General features: G+C 45.4%; 1 protein-coding gene across 8 annotated transcripts in view; it reads left to right on the plus strand.

Annotated features, from left to right (window-relative positions):
• The window catches only part of RASAL2 (RAS protein activator like 2), an 891,981-nt gene that overhangs the window by 801,874 nt on the left and 70,362 nt on the right, over positions 1–19,745 (plus strand). For all 8 annotated transcript variants that reach the window (XM_085601613.1, XM_085601610.1, XM_085601612.1 and 5 more), the window contains one exon: positions 3,842–4,043. In XM_085601613.1, the coding sequence (XP_085457739.1) occupies positions 3,842–4,043 (202 nt within the window). The remainder of the gene's footprint in view (positions 1–3,841; positions 4,044–19,745) is intronic.

The following is a 19,745-nucleotide window of genomic DNA, read 5'->3' on the forward strand; positions in this document are numbered from 1 at the left end:
CTAACTTGACTAAAATATTTTCCAATTTGAGTTAGCTGCATGTATTTCAGCACCCATTGGTGATCGATGAGCTTGAGCATTTTGACGAGAAGACTTTGAAGATTCCAGGGGTGTGACAGCCATTTTAGTTTTCGTTATTGCGAGTCGAACAGGCATGACCATTCATCAATGTGTGGATGGATGTCTGTTGCCTCTCTATACAGAAAATCCAGAAGCTGGCACTCCATTGTTACAGGTAGCCTTAGTTTTATAGCCCCTTCTCTCTCTCAAATGTGTTCCGCCCATTTTTTAATCGACATTCTGAGGTTGGGAATACCACACTAACTAAAACAATCTAAAGTTCATCTCACCACACTTTGTGCCATTGCTGTATGTAATGGTCATTGGCCTCGATTATTAATGGGGAAGCACATGTGACCTTGAAGCTTCTAAGAAAGTCGAAAGGTTGCCCAAGTGTCATCAAAATATAATACATTTAAAATATATAAAATAAGGACAGTTAGCTCCCATAAAGGATTGCAATCCATTCCTGTTGTTGTTCATCTCAGTTACCCAACCACAATCCTCCTGAATTGTATTAAAAGTGGGCAGGGATGTGGCCAGTAATTGAGAAGCAGGTGCACATCATTCAATAATGTTATATATTTCTGGGCAACACTTTCTTTTATTCACTAAGATGATATTGGGAGTTGTGCAGCATCTGCACTAGTGTTGTTTTATTGTTATTCGAAAACTGGTTCATCAAGTCTGTCTCTCAAAGATTGGGGACCACGCGCAAATTAAGAATTAAGCATGAGCTACTTCATAAGATGTATTCTCCCTCTTTTTCAAGACATCTTCTATGGTCTAGCTTCCATGTCTGCAGCTCATCCTTGCAGTGCTGGAATACACTCAGAGATAGGAAAAAGAAGACAAAATATCTTCTGCAGAGGACAGTTTCCCCCATAAGCATCCTTTTATACTATTGTGTTCCTTTGTTTGCTAAAGTTCATGTCATCCCTTATTTTTCTTGTGCCCCAGATTAGAAAGCACATCATATCTCTGGACTTGTGTCTCTGCTCACAATGGAACCAGTTCAGAAGCAACCTAGCGATACTGTCTTAGGGTGTACAGTAGTGCTGTCTCCAAACACCTGTTTGTTGGGTGAATGCAAATTGTAAGAAACCCATCTTACTAGTATATTCACAATAGATGTTTTTTATTTGAGCCACTTTTGTTTTTGGACTATTGAAGTGGTTGAACCTTGTCAAGTGAAAGCCATAGGTGCCATGTTTTCTATTTGTCAGTGGTTCCCACTACTGCATACCTTCCTGCCTGATTACATGTCTGTAAAACAACAGAGGCTCACAGTTGCCACATTTAAAGTGAAATATTGTATAGAAGATTATTTGAGTAATTTCTGAAATGAATCCGTCGAAATCCCCCAGTAGCATTTCATCCAAAAATAATGTTATTCTTCATGTATGCAATGTATTTAATAAACATTGTCTGGGTGCCCAGTTCTCATGTGAACAGGCGTACAGTGACATACAAAGGCAATACAAGTGTGTCTGTGCAAAAGAGGAGCTCTAGGATGAATATAAACAGTAAGTGAACACTGTATAGATAGCCCAAACATAGATTATTTGGCAAAATGATCTTCCTAAGAATCACAGGTATCAGCTGATTTTTAGCCCTATCTACTGTACGCTTAGTCTCATGATCAGGTCTTAAAGCACAGTAAATTAAGCACCAAGGCCTACAAAAAATAAAAGATGGGATTGGAGAATAAGTGAAATAATTGTGATGGAAAACACTAAACATAAAGGAGGGCAATGGCACGCAGACTTACTCTGTAGAAGAGGAGCCAATAATCACTGTGTCAGCCAGTCACGCTAGATCCTGAAAAATTGAAGAGAAGGAAAAATTAAAACACCTAAGGGGAGAAGGTGACATGGTGTACACAGTGGGCACAGCACGTAAAGGTACTTACTTGTGGTAAGATTTCCATATGGATAAAGCTAAAAAAAAATTCTGAAAGGTGAATAAAACTACACAGTATGTTGACGTAAGCTAAAACCCAACTATACTGTAACTCCCATAAAAGGTGGCAGTAGTCACTGGAAGAATCCAGGTCAGCTGGAGTAGATCCAAAAGGTGCTGACTCGAAATCAAGATGCCTGTATGGACAACGATCGGGACCAAATTATATTGAAGTCTAAAGGTGGGAAAAGTCCAGCACCAGAGGAGTGCATCGTAATTTAGATCTGGATCTGCTTAGCTCATCTATTGGAAATTAAAGGTTCCCACTCTAAATCATGAAAATATAATCAAAAGCTCTTTTCCGCACCCGATGTGAGGATAGTATGGATTGTTGGTGTCGAGATATTATTAAGTTGAAAGAAATCTACATAAAAAGTATTACAAAGTCTGGGCCACAGTGGGCCTCATTGAAGTGCGATTGGATTAAGGATGAAAATCATCATCACATTGAAATAGTTCTGTTGAGAGCAATATTAAACAAGGATATGAGGAATTCCACAGGCACATTAATGGGTGCCAGGTTCTCATCTAAAATCGGTGTAATAACACTGAGGCCCTCATCCTGTGCTGTCAAGTACAGTCATTCGAGGTCCAAGCACATTAACCATGTTTGACAGGAACATTGAAAGGAATATATTCGTTCTGAGAAATAAAGTCATTACTGCCTCTGATGTAGCTTTCCATAAATAAGGCAAGGGCATTAAAAGTAGTAATCTGTTTATTCACTAAAGCACTCAAAAACAGATCCATAGCTGAAGCAACAAGTCTGTCCTCTGCGAGCTTTAAACGGAGTAATGTGGATTAAACCGGTGTACAAAGGTGTTTATTGCTGAAAAAGACATTTATTGTTTCTCAGAATATATTTTTCTTTTGCAAATGTAATAATTTCTAGGTTTTCGTTTCTTAGGTGTTACAATGTTTTTATTCAGGTTTTACAATAATGATTCTGATTCGACATTTGACTAGTTAATTCTTCTTGGTACCCAGTAGTGTCCTGGACCGCTGTAACAACACCCTTATCTGTGGGCATTATGGAAATGTCTTTATTACTTTCTAGGTTGTTGACAGTTAGTCCTTCTTACCTGCTGATTTTGTGAGAGACATATTCATGGGATCCTTTCAGATTTGTAACTTCTTTTGCTACTGAATTCTCATATGCCAAAACATCAAGTGGCATTGATCAATGCAGGAGGATTGAAAAAGTAAAGAGTGCATATCCCAATTGTGTCTTGAGGCTGGATTTGGGATTATATTTGGGGAAAATGTTCAGTCTGATGTTTTGAAAAACTGGCACAGTTCCATTTGTAGATTAAAAATGCTCCTTACATGTACATTACCTTTTGCTTTGTTTCTCTCTCCCTCATCTATTCCATGTCCTCCCTCTTTCTCCTTCTTTTGTACCCGTTAATCCCATTGTCCTCGTATCATTTCTCATCCTGCCCTGTTTCCTTCTCTTCTCCCTGCCTCTCTGTGCTTTTCCTCTTCCTTCTTCCACTCATCTCATTCTCTCTAATCATTGTTTCCATTGTCCACTTCCCTTCATTGAATTCACTGCCCCCCCATATTTTTATATTTCCAACTTCTCTCATTACTCTCCATCCCTCACGCTTATGATTCTCAATCTCCTTTGACTATTAATTCACTCCTATTTACTGATATGCTCTTCTTTTTTCCTTGTCTCCTCTTTCCTTTTCCTGTCTCCTCTTACTCTTTTTTATCCTTTTCTTCCCCTTTTCCTGTTTTGTCACACCACCCAACTCCAATCCATGCCGCCCTCCACTTTACTGTTTCCCAATCTCTTCTCTTCACTCACTCTCAGATTTGGTAACAAAGAAGAATACATGGCTTTCATGAATGACTTCCTGGAGCATGAATGGGGCGGAATGAAGCGATTTCTGCAGGAAATTTCCAACCCAGACACCATCTCAAATACCCCAGGGTTTGAAGGTTACATCGACCTGGGCCGAGAGCTGTCCATTTTGCATTCCCTCCTTTGGGAGGTCGTATCACAGTTGGATAAGGTAAGTCCCTTGTAGAGCTGGAAGGAACAAATAATAGGTAATCTATGGGAGTGCGAGAGGAGGCCCATGTCTTAGCCAAGCTAAAAGGTTAAATATGAATGGGGTAACCCATGAGACCACTGGACCCAGGTATTAAATGGTACATGTAAAGTATGGTCACAGTGGAGTTCAATTATGATCCAATTTGAAAGAAACAAATTCAGACATGCCTGAAAACGATTTAAACATCACCACAAGAAATTATGAATAATTGTGATTTAATTTTCATCACAAACAAATGAGTCAATCAAATAGATAATACATTAAATGTATGAGTCATAATCCTATAACTTGGTGCTCAAGAGAATAAGAGAAGGGGGTGAGTGTTTAGGGAGGGTTGCGTGATGGTGTATAGGAGGGGAAAGGTAATGTGTTTTTCATACATACAAAGATTGTAGAACCTGTCCCGCCTAATACTAGGCAAATGCATATACAACAAAACATAACATTGTAGGTACAGATATAAAAATCTCTGTCGCCTATGTTTGATACATAACACAATATGTCGACGTTTCGACCCCTGTAATCATAAAGGTGATTCCAGCCTTATTGTGGGGTCTTCGTCAAGATCTTGGGGATCTCGTGAAAGGGGTAGGAGACGGAAGCACCAATGGATAAATAGCACAAAAAATCCGTCTGTGTATTGGAAGAAGGGCCTGTAAACTCTGTGAATTATTTGAAGTTGCCACAGTCCGAAAGTGGAGGTGGATGGTGTCCCAAGTAAACCTACGTATCCGACATGGTTGATTAGTAACCCGACAGCGGCTCTTGTATGGATCCAGGCAACATTCTCATTTTTTGTACCTGGTACATCAGTGGAAGTACATTTTCTAAGAAATTTCTTGATAATTTACAGATGATGTCACTTCAAAACTGCTGTGTGCCGAAAAGGTATGACAGCTTGGGAGTACAGTGAAAGATACACTGGTTCCTCAGTATAGTCATAGAGTGTTTAGAGAGTTAACATATTTATGACCAGTAGCTAATATTGACACAGAGAAAATTTTATTGCAGTGTATTATGTCCTAAATATTCTTACATAATTTCTTCCTACAGTGTTGCACCAGTTTGACGTAGGAGTCATGTTAGTAGAGCACCATGTACTTTTATGGGTTTTCAAAGCTCATTGGAGAAAACAGCTGGGGGCCCCAGATAGGCTGCACTCTATACTTTGCAAGTTCTGGAGCTGATGAGCCTTTTTGTTAAGCTGATTTCAGCATCCAGTACTGTCTCAACACACGCCGGCAGTGTGTCAGTCAATTGCCTTTGCACCTATATTAGTTTGGCAGGCATTTTTTCCTATGACATCGATTTCTTTGACAAATATTCACAAGCTCATTTCAAATGGTTGCAAGATAGAGACTATGTGTGTGCACTCTCCAGTAGCAGTCCTACAGTAATTCATTTAAGTTTCTAAAGTGGAGCAGCATAAGCCGTGGACGGGGATATAAGAATGTCTTTTTTTGTAAGAAGACGGCCTCGATTGACAAAGGTCACAACAAATCAGTAGGCACTTAAATCACAAAGTTACTTAACCAATGCAATAGGAGACCAGGTGTAATCAACTGTGCATAGAATGAGAGGTTATCAAATGCAAAGAAAATCTTCATGGTAAAAAAAGGCCATGCAAACGTTTCCAATCAATGTATTTTGAAGGTTATCCAGAGATCACTGTTGTTCCAGGGACTGTTTCTCATTTTCAAAGGACAAACCTATTTAAAATTAAACGCCCCCGTTACCAGAGTATCATGGTTTACAGAGATGTCCCAATCCAATTTTTTCAGCTTGCAGAGACTAGTGCAGTCAGTATCCTGTAATCAAAATGTTCAAAGGGTTTCAAAATCTTTCCTTCCACAGCTTCCCCCAATACATGAAAGTCTGCATCATTTCTTATGCTCTGTTTCTGTAGCGTAATGCCTGGCTGCTTTGACACTTTTCTATCTTTGTTTAAGAGACATCTGGCAGGAGAGATTGTTTGATCAGGATTTGGAACACTAGATCTTCCCTGTTATTTAAGCTTTCCTTGACTTAATGAAACTCTTTACTTTTGTCTTGAAGTGAGCCTGTCATTAGCTACAGGTGACAGTTGACTTCTGACCTGGATGATTTTCGGAGAAGAGACTTGAGCAGTGGCATGTTATTTATCACGAATCAGCCATGAACAGTCAGCAGTGGGGATAGAAAGATTTTATTCAGATGTAGGTTGGTGGTACTTGGAGTATTGAACAAACTCTAGGTGTGAATCCAACATTAGAGCCTCTTTAAAGTCGTGATCCTTTAAAATTCAGCCTTTTCACTTTTTTGATTTACAACAAGAGCTGTCTTCGCTGTGACAGCTTTTTAATCAGTCTTACTGTATTTATGAAGGGAAGGAACGGTTGCCAATATCCTTGCTAGATAGTCATCGTCTAACAAATTCACCATCTACAAAGGTATCTTTTGCAATACAAAATTAATGAAATTTTTCATCTCCCGGGTCTATTACAAATTATCCATTCACATTCTGAATGCCATTCTGGTGGTACTTGTCATCGTTCTATTGACTGTTGGTTGTCAGATCAGAGAGGAGAGGTTTATACAATCAGAATCTATAGATATATCTTTTCTTTTAGATTGCACATCCAAGAGCATTCCTCTTTAGAAGTCATGTTTTTGTATGTTGAACAGTTGATCAACTCCATGGCCTCAAATTGTTGTAGGGTTTTGTGCAGATTTTGCAGCGGATTGCTTTTTGCAGCTATGGGTTTGCCTCATGGAAGGTCTCCGTGAGCTGAAATCACACCACTGTTAATAGCCTGCGTAAATGTGTGTGTGAAGTTGTTTGTGGAGTGAGCTGTTGCCATGATTGCTTGTCGTTTTTTGGATTGTTCCTCTCTTTCAGCAGCATATGTGTATGCATGTCAAAGCCCACATATCTTATTCCACACATAAATCTTATTGTATGGGCTCTGTAAAACGTTTTCTAAAAATGGTTTGTAGTCTGTATGTATTGATGTGAACCATAATATTCTGCTTCAAGTTGCTGTTTTATGAATGGGAGTATGGTGTCTCTGTCCTTTTGGTAAGCCATCCTAATGACTTGCTTTAGGACAGTTGTCTGGCACTTTCGTCCTTTGGGTTTGTTCACAGTATTAATACATTCTGATATGGTTCTGGTTCAGAAAAACTACTTTAGGTTTTAATAGTTTGTCATACTCAATGTTGTTTTTCACTGAATGAATGTTCCACTTCTAAAATGTAAGATAGAATTTCTAGTTGCGGGTTTTCTGTGGGAAAGGCTCTGTAAGAATCCTTTGTCTATGAAGAATTCCACATTCAGGAAGATAATAGTCTTTGTCATAGGCCGCTCCACTGGAAAAAACTAATTCTATTGCCACGCCTTTTCCATGTGAATATAAATTAGAAACACAACCTGCTGCACGTTTGCTGAATTTTGCAGAGTCAAATAATGGTTTCTAGCTCATACAACTCAAACATATCTGAAAGACTTCTAGCCAAAGATTCCTTACCTTAGAATATCCCTAGGCATCAGGCTGGATATGGAAAATTTTAGAGCAGTACCCCTGGACGCCGCTAGGTAGCATAGTTCGCTCGGCATTGTCTGTGCTGGAAGTGACATTTGTGGTACCTATATAGGCACCACCTTGGCGTGCTGACATCTTTTCTTTCCTTTCTACGTCCAATAGCACTGATCTCGTCAGAGCCACCTCTCAGTCACTTTTTGACTGGCTTTTTTTGATCTTTTGTCCAACGTTTTTGAGAATGTTCTAGTGTGAGGTCATGTCACCCAAGAAACCACCTGGTTTCAAACATTGTGGGGCCTGTCACTGGCAAATGTTGGTGACAGACCCCCACTTGGTCTGTTTGTGATGCTTGGAACAGGAGCACAACTTCAAGACCTGCGAGGACTCCTGTGCCATGCATACCAAGGCCCTGAGGGATCACTCCCTCAAGCTCGAGGTCCCATTTATGTGGAAGGTCTTAAACTTTGCTGCATCCGTCAAAGTCTTCCAACGAGACGCAGGAGCATCAGCACTCCAGGCACCTCAAGTCGGCGGAACCTGAACCCACGTCCGCACCTCGCTTCCCCAATTTTTTAAGAGTGACCCCTGCTCGGTTGAAGAAGTTCTGTGAGGCCATGCGCCTCGTACTTGGGCAGCCTGGTCCCTCTGGAGCACCTTTGGGCCCCATGGGCACAGGAAGAGCCGCTTTTGGACCCACACTGGAAGGTTCACCCTCGGCGCCAGTTGAGCCCCATGGAAACCTTGCTGGATCCGGAACGGCGCCGCCGGCGAGATCAAGACCTTCCTCAACACCCGCTCCAGTGCCGATCCTCCTAGGCCGTGACGCCCCCATCGTTATTCTCGACTTCGACACTGAGCCAGATGGGCGTTGTACAAAACCGACTCTGAGGCCGACCAGGTCCATGCTTCCCGTAGTACAGCTAGTGCATTATTTATTTGATAGGCTTGAAGAGGGATACGTATGGAAGAGGTCTATGGACCCTTTTTGTTACCAGCTCCCAGAAGAGGAACAGAACAACTGGTATAAGGAGCTGGGGGAGGCCAGTGGGTTAGACACCTCATCCAACACACGCCTGGTCGCTCCTATCTCACCTCAGTAAGACTGACTTTGAGGCTGTTGGGCCTCATGGCCTCTTGCATCTAGCTGGTTACTCCTGTCTGTTGGCAGAGCTTTGGGGATTCTCTAACATGGTCCAGATATCGGGGGGGACTGCAAAAAATATGCAGTTGTGGCTAGCAAACCGCAATTGGGTCAGTAGCAGACCCCCTCTCCCGTCCTCAACTGGAGTTGACTGTAGTGACACACACATCACTCTTGGGCTGGGGTGGCCATCTGGGAGAGGTGAAGATCAGAGGACTCTGGTCTTAGGTGGAGTCTGAGCTCCACATCAACTTGTTGGAGCTCTGGGCGATTCGCTTGCCATTGATAGCCGTTCTTCCTTTGATCAAGGAAAGACTGGTGCAGGTGTTCACGGACAACAAAACTGCCATGTGGTACTGCAGCAAACATTGTGGTGCGGTCATGGACACTTTGTCATGAGGTTAGGCGTCTCTGCATGGCTGATCCTTCAACACCTGGCGGGCTCTCTGAACGCCAGAGAAGGCGAATTCAGCTGAAGATCATGGATGGCGTCTCCACCCGTAGGTGGTGTAAGGTCTCTTTCAGAAGTGGGGTGAGATCCTTGGTTAGATCTGTTTGCCAACGCAGAGAACGCATAATGTCAGTAGTTCTGCGCGATGGAGTTTCCTAGACGACTGTCACTCGAAGACTCGTCTCGAGTGGAGCTCTGGCCTCCTGTACACTTTAGCATCAATACCACTCCTGCCCAGAGTTCTGGAGAAGATCAGGAACGACCAGGCCCAAGCGATTCTTTTGGCTCCGAATTGGGCACATAGTCATGCTCAGCAGCTTGGGATACAACACTTTTATCAGTCCTCCAGTCAGGCTGCCTCTTTAGGAGGATCTTCTGTTGTAGCAACAAGAGACGGTTCTGCACTCGAACGTGCGCACCCGCCACCTTCATTCGTGGAGATTGAGTGGTGACATTTGACAGCTTTCGACCTTACTCTCAAAGATTGTAATGTTACTCTGGCAACCAGGCATCCCTCCACCAAAACATTATAAGCCTGCTGCTGGGACAAGTTTGTGTCTTGGTGTGTTTCCACAACGTTGAGCTCCTCCCCCTCCCCTCTACACCTTTTTGTAAGGTTCTATTGTTTGCATTGTATTTGGCCCAACAGTGCTCTGTTCTGGGCACAGTTAAGGGCTATCTTGCTGCCATCTTGCCAATATTGCAGTTACCAGACCAATCTTCTCTCTTTAAGTCACCTGTTTGTTTCTAGGTTCCTCTAAGGCTTGCATCATATGTTTCCCCCAAAGCCATTCATCATGCCTTGGTGGGACCTCAAGCTGGTCCTCACCTTTTTCATGCGTGCACCATTCGAGCCTCTACGCAATTACTTCCTAGGCTCACTGCCTTTTTAGCGGCCATAACATCGGCCAAGGGTCCACAAGTTGCAGGCGCCTCTGCGCACCATCCTTACACCACCTTCTAGCCAGACAAGCTGATTCTCCAGACACATACCTTCTTCCTTTCGAAGGTTGTGACTCCCCTCCATGTGGGCCAGAACATGACCCTGCCTACTTTCTTTACTCCACCTCACCCCTCCAAATAGGAGGAGACTCCACCGCCTGGACCCAAAAAGAGTGTTGACAACTCTACCTTGACTGCACAAAAGAAATACAGATGGACGATCAACTCTATGGGTTATGTAGAACAAAAAAGAAAAAAAGGCTGTTCAGAAAAGGACCCATCTAGCGATAAAATGTACTCTGCATTAAGATTTGCTATGCATTGAGCAAAAAGCAACCCCCTGAGGGATTGTGAGCTCTCTCCACCAAATCCAAGGCTGCAAACACTGCGTTAGCACACGACATTCTGGTCCTGGACATCTGTCAGGCAGCAACGTGGGCCTCACTGCACACATTTACCAAACACTACTGCCTGGACAGTCGGGTCCTTCATGACGGGCACTTCGCCCATTAGGTCCTGCAGGACTTTCTGATTTAATTGGTTGGGCAGGCCTACCTCTGGGGAAGTATTGCTTGGGTGTCTATTCTGAAGTAAGGGATCTGCGGCTAATAGTCCCTACCAGATTAACAATCCTTGACGCGTTATCTGGTAGAGACACTATATAGCCACAGGTTCCTTACCAACACCCCAACCTACCCACTCTGCGAAACGATTACAGTGTAGGGAATAACCTTCTCAGGGCCGTAGTTTCACACCAGTGGTTAGTGCTCATTGGTTCCGTGCTCCTGGCGTGGAAAGTCGCAAAAGGAACTGACGTCAGCATGCAGAGGTGGCACCTATATAGGTATTGCTGACAATGCCAATACGGAGCAAAGCAACGTCACCTACCGGCACGCAGGGGTAATGCTCGAAAATCTACCTGATCCAGTCTAACGCCTAGGAATATTTTATGGTAAGAAATCTGCAGCTAGATAGTCTACCAGATAAGTCATTACCGAAGGTAAGTAACTTGTTCATTAAAGCTACTGCCCCATGACCTGGTTCAAACTGCTGAATTCAGCAATGTCTTTGTGGATCATAGCTTTGATATTAACCATACAAAAGGATAAGTGTCAGTTATGAGTCCTATCATCATTGGGTTGTTAAAATTCCCCTTTGCATTATAATTCAGTTTTTTGTCATATTTGATGTTCCTATTGCTGGCACTCGTAATACTGGTGCCTCCATCGTTCGTTACTCAGTACCATGTCTGGATGAGTTGTTGCTTAAGGCAACCCCTCAAATAATAACTTGGCATAGGCAGCATTTGTTTTTATTCCAAACGAGCACTACGTTTTGAAAAATCTGCATGGTAGCACCAGTGCTAGTAGCCATGTATTTTGAAAACCCAAACAAAGGATGCCAGATCCAAGACAGACATCAAAAAGAGCCAGGCACTCCTAGAGATCAGCGCCTGGCTACCATAGTCGCGATACATAAACCTGGCAAACCGCCACAGGAGTGTATGTCCTATAGACCGATTTCCCTGATAAACGCTGAAGCAAAAATACTAGCTAAGACACTGGCCACCAGATTACAACCACATCTCTCCACAGTGATCCATCCGGATCAGTCCGGATTTATGCCCAACCGCAATACTGCGCTCAATTTGAGGAGGCTACATAGTGTTATGGAGCGCAGATCCACCATAGCAGAGAACGCAGTTATACTCTAACTAGATGCACGAATGGCGTTCGATTTAGTTGAATGGCCCTTCCTTTTTGCAGTCCTCGGCCACTTGGGATTTGGGCCCAAATTTTGTGCATGGATCCAGTTACTATATACTCAGCCACTAGCTCAAGTAGTGGTGAATGGCCATATATCTACTGAATTCCCATTAGGAAGGGGGACAAAGCAAGGTTGCCCATTATCACCACTCCTGTTTGCAATAGTGCTGGAGCCTCTGGCAGCTTGGATAAGGCAAGACAAGAACCAGTGATACGTGGATTGCGGTGGGCACTGGACTGGAAAGACCGAATCTCACTATATGCGGATGACATACTATTATACTTGACGTCCCCAGCACGCTCCATTAACTGCCTCTTAGATATCTGCACGGCTTATGGGCGAGTATCCGGGTATTCCATAAACTGGGCAACGTCACTTCTCTATATCCTACACGGTTCCCCGCCACGGCTCCCACGCGGATGTACACTTCAGGTAGCAGATAATGGCTTTAAATATCTAGGGATATTCATAACCCATGAGTGAGCACAGTTCATTGCACAAAACCTGACACAGCCCTTGCCAAGATTCAAAGGGGACGTCAAACACTGGCGCACACTGCCACTGATACTGCTGGGACGGGCAGCCATTTTCAAAATGATTGCACTTACCAGATTTCTTTATGCACTACAAAATACACTGTTCCCTGTCCCCCCAACATACTTCACAGCGATAAATACGGAAGTGACGACTCTGCTCTGGGATGGGAAAACTCCCCGTATAGCTATGCACAAACTAACAAGAAGCTGGTACGATGGCGGTATCGCCCTCCCTGATATTAAAATATATTATTGGGCATCCCAGTTGGTTGCTATCAATCAATGGCTCCATATACCCCAAGAGGACCCAGTGTACCGAATGGATAGACATCTACTAGACGCTCCGGGGATTATGGGAGCACTATACAACAGGACGAGAAGGTACACCCTCACAGGTCCAACAGCACACACGATACAAGTCTGGTTCGAGGCACAGAGAGCACTAGGATGGGAGGGAGTAATAACACAAGCTATGCCACTATGGGACACAAAGAGGCTGGGCATGCAGCGCAATACCAAAGGCTTTAACCAATGGGATTTGATAGGAATATCAAAAGTTGGAGACCTCTGGAAGAAAGGGGAGATGGTTACATTTGCCGGCCACCTACGGATTAGCACAGACAGAAATATTCCGCTACATGCAGGTTAGGCAGGCAGTCCAGTCTTCGATCCCACCAGGAACACGACCTGAAGAATCCTCACCATTAGATGATCGGCTTCTAACAGACCACCTTCACAAAAAGGCAATTTCACAAACCTATCGGAAAATTGTGAATAAACGCCCGGACACCACGGCAGCATTGAAGTCCAGATGGGAACTAGAAATAGGTGACTTAGATGAGGCCAACTGGCAGGAGGTACTGGCATCCCCTAGGGAGGCAGCAATACCATTGAGGCTTAGATTGGTGCAATTAAAAGTTTTACACCGCACATACTATACCAGGACACTATTGCACACAATACACTGAGCAGACACGCCACTTTGTCTCAGGCAATGTGGAGAATCAGGTACACTTTACCACACTCTCTGGCTTCGCCCAGAGATAGCACGCTATTGGAGAGCTGTGATGCGTATGCTCTCACAAGTTACGACAGTCACGATTCTCCCAGAGCCAAAATGTAGTCTTCTCAATATCTGGGAACCCACGGATTTAAACACAGCTCAAGACTGAGTAACACTGGGCATGACAATGGCAAAATGGAATATAGCACAACGTTGGGGCTCCAGGCTTGACCCTACCCTCAGTCAATGGTGCAAAGATATGGACATGGCAATGGTGGCAGAGAAGTCAGTCTACATTCACCGAGGGTGCCCCAAAAACTGGACAAGGGTATTGGGGAAGTGGAACACCTATCGTGGAAATATATGTGAACCCTCACAGGATATGTCTGGGTCAGACGTTAGTGAATGACTACACCTTGGCACACAATACTATTGGAAATGTTATAGTTGATTTATTAGTCCCACTACCCCAGATGGACGAGTTTTTGATGTATATACACAGCAAGAATACTTTATGTAAAATATCTCATCTCGGGTTGTACACCGTAAAAGATTATTGTACTACAAGACATTGTAACGATAAACAAAATGTTAATAACATTGTTTAAAAAATTTAAAAAGAGCCAGGCACTAAACTACAAGAGGGCATCATTGAAAGTCTTATTTTTGGAGTGAAAGGTAGGGGCGCATGATAGAGTTTCTGAGTAGTGACTGATGGGGGAAGATGGTGCCCCCTAATATCTTCTAAATGTACTCCTCATCCAGTACCATATTATTGTCAGAATATTGTCTGAAATAAATATTTTCTCCTAAATATTGTTTATAAAAAATATTGCCCACCTGGACTTGTAAATAGAAAATCTGCTCCCAGTGGGGCAATATTTAGGACACACTATCTACATTTAATAATATTTTTGTAAATGATATTCTGATGGATACATCTGCCAGTGGATTCCTCACCTTGTGAATATCCCCTGGCCAGCAACATTCGGAAATGTTTGTAGCTCTCCACGCCGACGAGGACGACGTCACAATAGCATGGCTCCGCACATGGCTCCGCTGACGTCACTGGAGCCATAAGAGGACCTCGTTGGCGTGATGACGTTAGTTCCCTTTTTTCCACGCCGTCGACGCTAACTGTTTTTTTGGGACTCTCTGTAGCTTTTCTCGTTACTTTGTGTTTCTGGTCTCATCTTGCTTCTTTCTTAAGGATGTCGACAAGGAAGTCAGGGTTAGCCCTGTACGGAATGTGGAAAACACATGTCCATCACGGATCTACACGAGGATTGTGTCTGGTGCCTGTCGTCGGATCACGACGTCGAGGGGTACTCTTGCTGCCGCAAGATGAACCCTAAGGCATTAAAGGAGAGAGAAGCCAAGCTATTCATAGCGAAAATGAGGAAGGAGAAGAGAGGTCGAATGCGTTCGAGATCAAGATCCAGGTCGAGGTCGGGTTCGAAGTCGACGTCGGATCATGCTTCAAAGTCAAAAAAACATAAAAAGAAGAAGAGGCATGGCTCTCGACGCCATTCGGATAAGGAGACGGCTCCGAGATCGACTTCACCAGCTCCGCGACGTCGTAAGGACTATGTTTCTCCCTCTCCTTCTGTGTCGAATCTGGCTTCACCTGTTTGCCCTGCTTCGCCTGCAGCTTCTCCAGAGCGCGCTCCGGCTCCATCTCTGGCGGAAGATGCTCCGATTCCTGACGAGTCTTCCAACTCCAATGGCTCCACCGTCAGCGCCGATTGGCCCGAGTCCGGTAATGCCTCAGTCTGAGCCTTACCCACCTTTTCCTGGCCCGGGACAAGACCCATCGCATTATTTGAATGCCATGTATGGTGTCTTTTCTGGAGCTATGTACCCCTCTGGAGCACCTTCGGGTCCCATGGGTTCAATGGCCTTTAATTTGGGGGTTCCTCAGGCCTATGCTCAGGCTCCATTTATGCCATTCTTTCCAGCGGCGCCAACTTGGCATTTACCGACGCCGAGGACGTCGACACCGCTCCCTTCTTCTCCGGCTCCACCAACTCGACCTCGTTCGTCTTAGGTGGTACCTCCGGATCCGTGTTCGACGCCAGCTCCGGCTCTGTCGGAGTCGTGTGCGGCGCCGCCGACGCCGGTTCTGAGGATTCGATCCAGGCGAGAGGCGCAAAGAATTCTTGAGGAGTAGAGGTATCAAGCGGAAGAAATGGAAGAGGGTGAGCTCCTAGAGTCAGATGACTTGTTTGATGAACTAAAGGAGGCAAGTGGCCTTGATTTGTCCCCAGAATGGGAGCTTTCTCCTCCTACAGATGCTCCCTCTAAGGATGTGGCTCCTTACCACACTGTCATAAGGAAAGCAGCGGCGCTCTTGGACTAGCAGCTCCCAACGGCTGAATTTAAATCCAACATCCTGACGGAGGTTCTTCATTCTCCCTCCACTGTTGTAGAGACTTTGCTTCCTTTTAATGATGCCATCACTGAGCCAGTCATGGAGGTTTGACGTAAGCCCTTTTCAGCTCCGGCAGTGTCTAAATCTGTTGCTAGGAGGTATAGGGCGGCTCCAGGAGATCCAGACTTTCTAACATCCCATCCTTCTACTGAGAGTCTGGTGGTTCAAGCTGCCTGTTCAAAGAAGTCATCTGGGGCATTTCCACAAGTTCCTAGTGATCGGGAGTCGAAAGAGCTTGATCAGTCAGCCAAGAAAGTGTTCTCGGCGAGTATTGCCTTGAAGTCCACAAATGACACCTGTCTTTTGGGCCGTTACATCCATGCACTTATGGATTCAGCAAAACAACTGGCTCCTAAATTGTCTGAGGAGGACAGGCAGAATTTTAATGAGGTCTTGTCGGACACTCAGGCGGCTGCACGACAGGTTATTCAGAGTGGTTTGGACACTGCGGACTCTGTTGCCAGGATCATGGGCTCTTCGGTTTCCACAAGGAGAAGTGCATGGCTTAAATCGTCGGAGTTCTCTACAGATGTGCAGGCAACACTTCCTGACCTGTCCTTCGATGGTTCTGGGCTTTTCGGAAAGAAAGCAGATGCAGCCTTGGAGAGGGTCAAGGACAGCAAAGCCACGGCTAAGTCTCTGGGCCTGCAGGCGCAGTCTAGAGGTTCCTCATACAGGAGGTACAGAGGTTTTGGGAGGTCGTCATTTCGGACCTATAGGCAGTCTCAGCAGCAGCAAAATACCCTGTATAAGAACTACAGGGGCAGGAACAGAGGTCGTCAGCTCTCCTCCTCCTCTTACTCCCTCCCTCCTACTCTCTCCCTCCTACCACTGCAAAGCAGCCCTAGATCCGCCATTCTGGATCATGTTGGTCTTGTGGGGGGGTCGGCTTACCCATTTTCTGCAAGATTGGGAATCGGTCACTACAGACCTTTGGGTTCTAAATCTTGTAAAAAATGGGTATGCTCTTCCCTTTCGGGAATTCCCTCCAAATTACCCTCCTTGCCAAGGTACTTGCTCGGAGGACCACCTTCTCCTGCAGCAGGAAGTCCTAACATTACTGAAAAAAGGTGCGATAGAGGTGGTTCCAGAGTGGGAAAGGGGTCAGGGATGCTACTCCCGGTATTTCCTGATAACCAAGAAGGATGGCAGGCTACGTCCAATCCTGGATCTCAGGATCTTGAACCTTTTTCTGAAGCAGGAGAAGTTCAAGATACTCACCCTTGCACAGGTTCTTAAAGCGCTGCAACAGGAGGACTGGATGGTGTTGATCGACTTGCAGGATGCGTATTTTCATATTCCGATCCTGGAGTCGCACAGGAAGTATCTCTGTTTTATGGTAGGGTCGCAAAATTATCAGTTTGCGGTTCTCCCGTTTGGTCTTACTACTGCACCTCGAGTCTTCACCAAGGTGATGGCAGTGGTGGCAGCCCATCTCAGAAGGTCGGGGATTCCAGTTTTCCCCTATCTGGACGACTGGCTGATCAAAGCGGAGTCGCCAGAGAAGGTGCTTCATCATCTGCAGGTTACAACTCAGCTGTTGTACAAATTGGGTTTCTCGATAAACGTGCCCAAATCTCACCTGGTGCCCTCTGAGTGCAACCTGTTCATAGGGGCGGTACTGGACACTACTCTGTGTCGAGCATTCCCACCTCCACAAAGGATTCTCGACATACAGGAAATGATTCCCTTGTTTTACAATGGAGCTGTCGTTCCTGTCCTGAAGGTCCTTTGCCTGCTCGGTCTGCTTGCTTCCTGCATTCTGTTGGTGAACCATGCACGCTGGCACATGAGGGCGCTCCAGTGGTGCCTCCGCAGGCAGTGATATCAGCACAACGGAGATCTCAGGGAGCCTGTGAGGATCTCCAGAGAAGCTGCAGCGGATCTGTCTTGGTGGAGCGTGGAGGGCAATCTGTCTCAAGGAAAGCCCTTCCATCTACCTCCATCGGTAGCCACAGTGATAACGGATGCATCCACTTTCGGGTGGGGTGCGCATCTGGGGGATCTGGAGATCAAGGGTCTTTGGTCTCCAGAGGAAAGGTTGCTTCACATCAACCTTTTTGAGTTGCGGGCGATTCGTTTGGCACTCAAGGCCTTCCTCCCCTCCCTTTGCGGTCAGTCGGTTCAAGTCCTGACGGACAATACTACCGCGATGTGGTATGTCAACAAGCAGGGAGGAGTGGGGTCGCATTGTCTCTGCAGAAAGGCTCTGCATCTCTGGTCCTGGGTTCAGGATCAGATTTGTCTGATGGCAAATGATCTGGCCGGAGTTCCGAACGTGCATGCAGACAGTCTCAGTCGGCAGTTCTCTGCCAACCACGAGTGGAGGCTCCATCCGGAAGTGGTTCGTCACGTCTTTCTGACGTGGGGAACTCCTCGGGTGGACCTGTTTGCCACTCATGAGAACGCTCACTGCCCGTCATTCTGCAGTCTCCCAGTATCCGATGCAGGGAGCTTTGGGGGACGCGTTTCAGTTGAGATAGGACTCACATCTCCTTTACGCATTTCCTCCCATACCCTTGATTCCTCGGGTTCTGAGGAAGATTCGCCAAGACCGGGCCCAAGTCATATTGATCGCCCCAGATTGGCCAAGAAGGGTGTGATATACAGATCTTCTCCACCTCTCCTCATGCCCTCCGCTCCGTCTCCCTCTCAGGGCAGACCTCCTCTCTGTCGCAGGGGCAGGTTCTACACCCCCACCTCCAGAGCTTACACCTTCATGCCTGGAAATTGAACAGGGCAACCTGAATTCTTTTTCTCTCCCGCCTGATGTTGTGGACGGGATTTTGTCTGCAAGGCATCACTCCACCAAGTCTATCTATTCCTATAGGTGGTCCAAATTTGTCCATTGGTGTGGGGAGAAGTCTATTGACCCTTTGAGGGCTCGTTTATCCAACATCCTTCAGTTTGCCATCTCTCTAGCTCAGCAAGGTTTTGCTGTAGCTACTGTGAAGGGTTATTTATCGGCTTTGTCGGCATTCCTTTGCTTGCCGGATCAGCCGTCCTTGTTTAAATCACCTATTGTGTTACGGTTCATTAAGGGCCTTACCAACAAATTTCCGCCCACTCCAATTATTGTGCCTCAATGGGACTTAAATCTTGTCTTAACTTACTTGATGGGTTCTCCCTTTGATCCCTTGCACAAGTGTCCCTTAAGGCTATTATCTTTTAAAACAGTCTTTCTCATTGCCATTACCTCGGTAAGGTGGGTAAGTGAGTTTCAAGCTCAGAGTTCGAAACCCCCGTTCTTGACCATTCATGCTGAAAGAATGGTACTCAGGACCAGGGCTGCTTTTCTGCCTAAGGTGGAAACTCCTTTCCATGTGGAGCAGTTCATTACCCTTCCTACCTTCTATCCTCCCCCTCACCCTTCCGAGGAGGAGGAGCGGCTTCACCGCTTGGACCCTAAAAGGGCGGTGAGTTTTTACCTCGATAGAACTAAAGACTTTCGAGTGGAGGACCAGCTCTTTGTGGGCTTTATTGGCTGCAGGAAAGGCAGAGCGGTGCACAAGCGCACCCTTTCCAGATGGATTATCTTGTGCATCAAGATCTGTTACTCTCTACCGGTAAGGAACCTCCAGAGGGTATAAGGGCTCATTCTACCATGGCAAAGACTTCTACATCTGCCTTATCTAGAGGTGTTCCTGTGGAGGACATTTGTAGAGGGGCACCTCGGGCCTCCCTCCACACTTTTGCGAAGTATAACTGCTTGGATACCGAGGTGAGGAGGGACGGACACTTTGCACGTTCCGTCCTTCAGGACGTTTTGGTATAGAAGGGTGGACACCCTCCTCCGGGAGTTGGGACTGCTGTGGAAATCTATTCACAAGGTGAGGAATCCACTGGCAGATGTATCCATCAGAATAAC

This window comes from Triturus cristatus, chromosome 4_2, assembly GCF_964204655.1.
Source record: "Triturus cristatus chromosome 4_2, aTriCri1.1, whole genome shotgun sequence".
Classification (NCBI taxonomy): domain Eukaryota; kingdom Metazoa; phylum Chordata; class Amphibia; order Caudata; family Salamandridae; genus Triturus; species Triturus cristatus.